A 2468-nucleotide genomic window follows, 5' to 3' on the forward strand; every position below is an offset into this window, starting at 1 on the left:
TGTTTTTCTCCGCTATGGGTTCAGGCTTTGAAGAGTAGCATGGAAATTAAGTGTACATCAGAAATAAATAAATGAAGTGTCCTCACGCAAGACTTTGGTTTGGCATGAATGCCAAAATTGACGGTGAAATGTGGAGAAAGTCAGTCTGTCATATTAATACAACACACAAAAGCTGTAACCAAAATTTGCTATAAATGCATGGCTCCCTGTCGGAGAAAGTCGACGTTCAAGGCTGGGGAGGCGTCTTCAAGTGCATGTTTTGTATTTATCATTTTCTATAAATTCATATATAAAACATGTGTGCATTCAGCAAACAACTTGAGTGTCACTCTAGCAAAAAGACAGAATTAAAAAAAAAGATGCAGCAGGGATCTCTCCTTCCCTCTAACACAGTTGGACGACTGTCCCTGAAATTTTAATATTTTTTAGTCACTTATATTCCTGTTTTCGTTAATACAAAACTCCATAAAACTGTTGTCTTTTCCTTACAGTGGCAACCTAGTTTCAAAGACATAAACTAGGCTAGCTCCCCAACGAGCATATCTAGCAATGCTCAAATTTATTATTTTTTTTCTCGGAATCCATGCACAAACGAACAATGGGAACAACAAAAAGAAGAAAATTGAAACAAAGCGGGGGTTGATTTGATTGATAATTGGCCTTTGTGAACGTTCTGGTATTTCGACAATGATTCACATTTGATTTTAATATAATCGAAACAATATATATATCTATGATGATCAATTCACCGATTTTATTCCAGTGCATTCAGACACAAGTACTTCAAGATCTCACTCAGAATTGTCTCATTCATAAAGTGAGATCTAGAGTACTTTCCATTGTCGTCCTCGCCTGCCTCTTACCATCACCACCACTGAGCCATGAAGAAGACGAAGCCAACGAAAGAGACAAAGTGCTATCATCCAACCCTTTTCAACTCCATCATTGTTTGATGTCGTTGTTAGTTTCAAGGACAGGTTCAAATCTATGTCTTGGTTAATGTTGTTGCACTCCATCGTCTTCCTCTTTAGTACCGTGCCTCGATGCGTGAAATAATTGGAGCACATTGTTCTGCTTGGCCCCATTGCTTGCGTTGAACTAATGCTAAGTGAATTGTTGTTGCAGCTTTGAAATAGCTTCTCTGCAACTGAACTGTACACATTTTGCCCATCCCTACGTAGAACCAAAACTATGGATTAATTGGTTGTGCATAGAATTATATATAATCAGTGCATCTCGGTAACCTCTTTTCATACCGGGAACTTGAAGGATTCCAATAATTGAAACCGTGGCGCATGGGAAGATGGCTGAATTCGTATGTATGGTGATGATCTCCACCTTCAAAGCAAAGCCCTCCATCTGACATAGCTGCAATACATACACTTCCATAAACCTTGAAGAAAATCATTAAAATCTATAGATTGAATGAATTAAGCTATTACTCACCTTGATTTGGGTCATCAATCTTTTTGCTTCTATACATCTACCGAAATGATTAGAGATATTTAGTTAAAAAGGATCTCTCCAAATTCAAGAGTCAATGAAACAATTTAGTAAGACGAAAAAGAAAATAACCTGTAGATGACTCTTCACATGAGCTATGCTAAGGCCTTTGATGTTCATCAATTGAAGTACCAACTTGGGTGTTGCTCCTGTGCCAATAAAGCACACTTTTTATTGCATAAATCAGCAAGAAAATTGAAGGTTTTTGGAGGGATTAATCATCTTACTCTCTTGTCCTCCTAGCCTTTCAACTGCATGAACAAAACGAAGATGGAGATCGGGCGTCCACCGGAGTCTCGGTGTTTTCGAACGGTTATACGGCCTTACGGATCCAGAAATAGACTTCTTTCCATTTTCTTCAACTGAGCCATTGCTCCAGCTCTCTCCGTTTCTCGGCTCGATCCTGTTGTCTTCATCTGTGTTGTTGCTGTCAGGCTGGTCCTGGAGTCCTCGAAGCTATCGAAACTTACCATGTTCCAACAATCTGGAGCTCTCTTTGTCTACAAGTGGATGATCGAAGAAGACTTAGGGTTTGAAAGTCATCCCGAGTTTACCGAGATCAAGCAAACAAGGGAATGAATATTTAGACTTTATTATTTCTCTAGAAAAATGAACCCTAAGCCCCACTTGTTTACTATATATATATAATCATATGACCTCCATGTATGTAAATTAATATTTCGTATTAAAAATTAATATTTGCTAGCTTCATGGTGACCAAACAAAACTAATTATAATGATGATGACAACGAAGATGGTGCCAAGTTTACCAAAAGAAGACCATTGTCTTTCAGTGGAAATTAATTAATTAGATAGATGTTTTAATATTAAAATATGTTTATGTTAATTCCATATTCTATGATAGATAGTTTGTGATATTAAGCTCTTGATTAGAGGGTGATTAGATAAGGGTTAATTAATGAAGGCAAACCCTATAAATGCGCAGTATAAGAACACCCTGTACA

General features: G+C 37.4%; 1 protein-coding gene across 1 annotated transcript; it reads right to left on the reverse strand.

Moving 5' to 3' along the window:
* Positions 1-541: 541 nt before the first annotated feature.
* Positions 542-2166, reverse strand: LOC120148639 (putative Myb family transcription factor At1g14600). Its single transcript, XM_039161707.1, has 7 exons — positions 2161-2166; positions 1731-1944; positions 1576-1652; positions 1447-1483; positions 1257-1368; positions 726-1173; positions 542-687 (listed from the first exon to the last, which is right to left on the reverse strand). Exons 1-6 carry the CDS (start codon positions 2164-2166, stop codon positions 825-827), a joined length of 795 nt encoding a protein of 264 aa, XP_039017638.1. The 3' UTR covers positions 542-687; positions 726-824.
* Positions 2167-2468: the final 302 nt, after the last annotated feature.

The sequence above is a fragment of the Hibiscus syriacus genome, unplaced genomic scaffold, assembly GCF_006381635.1.
Source record: "Hibiscus syriacus cultivar Baekdansim isolate YM2019G1 unplaced genomic scaffold, ASM638163v2 tig00110983_pilon, whole genome shotgun sequence".
In the NCBI taxonomy this organism is placed as follows: Eukaryota; Viridiplantae; Streptophyta; class Magnoliopsida; order Malvales; family Malvaceae; genus Hibiscus; species Hibiscus syriacus.